At 35.3% G+C, this 3,701-nt stretch overlaps 1 protein-coding gene across 1 annotated transcript; it reads left to right on the forward strand.

The window, feature by feature from the left end:
• Positions 1-2,478: 2,478 nt before the first annotated feature.
• On the forward strand, positions 2,479-3,396 carry LOC130870060 (olfactory receptor 4C6-like). The gene has a single exon (XM_057762632.1). It carries the CDS (start codon positions 2,479-2,481, stop codon positions 3,394-3,396), a length of 918 nt encoding a protein of 305 aa, XP_057618615.1.
• The last annotated feature ends 305 nt before the right edge of the window (positions 3,397-3,701 follow it).

Below are 3,701 nucleotides of genomic sequence, written 5' to 3' on the forward strand. Positions count from 1 at the left end.
AAGACAAGTAAAAGACTTCACCTGCCACTAAATCATTTCCTACTTAACTCTGTGGACACAGCTAACATAGTGTTTACAATTTCTTTGAAATAATTGTTAACTACATGTCCACAACAAACATAACATTTACCCTTTCTTTGAAATTATTGTTAACTCCATTTCTATAAAGATAGGTTTCCAGTGGATGACTGGCTTGTGTAATTCTCTTCTGAGTCCTTGCTCTTCTTTAGAGGAATCCACATGCAACCTTCTTTCTGGACCTTAGTCTTTCATCATCTAGATATGGGATTAGACATCTTACTTGCAGAATATTTGTGTTTTATTTAGTGGATCAATAGATAAATGACTTTTCAAGGTCACAGGAATGGCAAAAACCTGAAATTTGAGGTAGTCATAAAATTAGAGATTATAAACTTGACCTGATTAATCAGAGATATTATTTGGAGTTGTCTTTTAAATTAATTCATCTTAGCTTTATTTGTGTGGACAATTGTGGCCTCAGGATCAAGAGTCCTGAACTACCAATTGATTTCAGTTTAATTTTAATTCATGTAATTAGACATCAAAATTTAATATGTAAAAAGGATATGATGGTGAGATATCAGTGCTGAATTGAGAGACCAAGGTAAGTTTCAGTTACTGACTTTGGACATAACATGCATAAGACTGAAATAGTAAAGATGGAGGGTGGTAAGTGGAGTATTAAGCATGGATGCCAAAGAAATGCCAACAAGGCTCTGGTGATGGTATTTAAATTTCTGGAGACAGAACTCATACCGACCATGCTAGTGCCTTGTGACTCAATTTAATTTTGTGTATGGAATTTAATTATTTGAATCATTACTGTGTGTTGTGTAGCAATATAAATTATACAAAAATGATAAATTTGAAATCCTTAACCCTACTCGTATAAAGACAAAGACTTATATAAGATTAAAAACATTATCAAAATAATTGAATTACTACAAATATGGAATCCATGAATGAGCATAAAATGAATGTTAAGGGTGATGCTGACAAAGGAAGCAGTGAGGAAAGGAGGGATGGTTATAAACTTGTTAGCAGAAGGCGTAAACAGAGGCTAGCGAACTCTGAGAAACTTAGAAAAATACTCATGGTGAATTATTGAATAGCAACCTGTAAACATTTTCTTATATTTTGTTTCCTTTGTAATCCTCTGATGTACTACAAGGTAAGACAGAATTCTTAGTGGAACTGAGAAGTGGAATGCTTAGTGACGAGGGTTATAAACATGATCACATATCCAACAAAGGAAAGTTAATCTAATTTTATTAGTTCACTAACACTTATTTACAGAAACTTACAAGCAAACAACTACTGCTCATTCTCATGAAGAACTTTTAGCTTCTTTATTTTTGAATTTTTGAGATAATGGTTCACTATTTGTCTAATCTGTGCTTCAAACCTAGAATCCCCATGACTGGAATTATATTTATGCACCACAATGGCCAGGTATCATTCATACTTCTCAAAAGAACAGTCATCTTGAATACCTTAGTGTTGTATTAGTCCCTGACATGATGGTTTCAATTAATACAACTTAGTTTTATTTCTATCGGAATGTATGTCCATGATCTTTTAATTTTCTCTAAATATTCAAAAGAGTTTTTAATAAATTATACTAAAAATTTTCAATGTTTCTAAGCATTTCTATATGTCTATTGATAAACTAAGTCAGCATTCTATGCACAAAGTGGCAAAAAGAAAACTAGCGAACATCTTATGCATATGTGTGTGTTCGTATTGTGTAAAAATAGATATTAAGGAGGGTGAGTTATAGACAAAAGATTAAAGCACTATTGTACTAATTGATTATTACTTACATCTTTTCTTTTACCTACCAATTGATAAAGGTTTTCCCAAGGGTGTTAATTATATAATATTCCTAGCAATATGTACAAACTAAAATGATGAAGCAGGTTTCCTAAGTTGCCCGAACAGAAAGCAAAAGATATATATCTGTAAAAGACACCTTGTAATGGGATCAATAGAAATGAAAGATCTGTTAGATTCTACTGGGACTAGCTGGTTTTCATAGTTCTCGTTGATGGCACTCACAGGGGAGAAAAGATATCATGTGTCCAGGGATTACTCATTAAAAAATAGGATTCTTATAAAAGTCAAAACCAAAGCATGGGATTTTTTAATTTAATATTTATTTTTATATTTTGCTTTTGAGAGATTGAGGGCAGGGAGAGGAGAGAATAGGAGAGAGGAGAAGAGGGGAGGGGGTGATGAGAGGGGAGTGGAAGAAAAGGGAGGGGACTAGAGGAGAGAATGAAGTTAGATGTATAGGAAGGAAGATAGTATCTGGGAAGAATAGACAAGGGGAAAGAATATGATCAAAACATATTGTATAAAATAATTAAATAAGAATAAGTTACAAAAAACAAACAAATAAAAATAAACTTTTTTTTTCAGGTCCCCCAGTTCAGAGTTCCATGTTTTTACCAGCAAATGGAAAGTAGAAACAATGTGACAGAATTCATTCTTTTGGGAATTACCAAGAATCAAGAGATAAGGAAACTATTCTCTGCATTGTTTCTAATCATTTACATGGCCACAGTGTTGGGAAATGTACTCATTGTAATAACTATAACTAGAAGCCTTAGTCTGAGGTCCCCCATGTATTCCTTCCTCAGTTCTCTGTCTCTCATAGATGTCTCGTATTCATCTGTCACTACTCCCAAGTTGATTGTGGATGGCCTTTCTGACAGAACAACTATCTCCTTTGAAGGCTGCATGACTCAGCTCTTTGCAGACCATTTCTTAGGTGGTGCAGGGATCATCCTTCTCATTGTGATGGCCTATGACCGTTATGTGGCCATCTGTAAACCCCTGCATTACATAACTACCATGACTCCTCGAGTGTGCTGCTTGATGATGGGAGGCGCTTGGGTAGGAGGATCCATGCATGCAACCATTCAGCTTCTCTTCATGTATCAAATTCCATTCTGTGGCCCCAATATCATTGACCATTTTATGTGTGATTTGTTCCCATTGTTGCAATTAGCCTGCATGGACACACATATCCTGGGTCTCTTAGTCATTCTTAACAGTGGGGTAATGTGTTTGACCATATTCCTTATGCTCATGACTTCATATGTGGTCATCCTGTGCTCTCTGAAGTCTTGCAGCTCTGAAGGAAGGCACAAAGCCCTCTCCACATGTAGTTCTCACTTCACAGTGGTGGTGTTGTTTTTTGTACCTTGCATCTTCTTGTACATGAGGCCTGTGGTCACTTATCCCATTGATAAAGCAATGGCTGTGTCTGCTATCATTGTTGAGCCAATGTTGAATCCTTTGATCTACACCTTAAGGAATGCAGAGGTGAAAAATGAACTGAGGAAATTGTGGAAGAAAAGGGGACCCTAACTAGTATACCCTGATACTGTGAAGACCAATACTTCCTGCAGAGCTGGGGAGATATATTTTGAGAAGTACCATGAGTCTACATGAAATATAAGAGACTTCATTTAAGCTAATTACCTGTCCAGGATACCACAGTGGCCTGTTTATGCATTTTAGAGAATAGTTTTTAGACACAAGTATATTTTATGCCACATTTTCCTCGGATGTCTCTAATCATATATTTAAAATGTTTGCATTTTAACAATGTGAGGTCCTCCAAGTTTAGAGTCATTTCTTTTATGTTATCTGAAAAAAAAAATATTCCAAAG

The sequence above is a fragment of the Chionomys nivalis genome, chromosome 2 (assembly GCF_950005125.1).
Source record: "Chionomys nivalis chromosome 2, mChiNiv1.1, whole genome shotgun sequence".
In the NCBI taxonomy this organism is placed as follows: domain Eukaryota; kingdom Metazoa; phylum Chordata; class Mammalia; order Rodentia; family Cricetidae; genus Chionomys; species Chionomys nivalis.

Excerpts from the sequence above, each read along its gene's own strand:
- LOC130870060 (XM_057762632.1), top strand. The coding sequence starts at position 2,479 with ATGGAAAGTAGAAACAATGTGACAGAATTCATTCTTTTGGGAATTACC.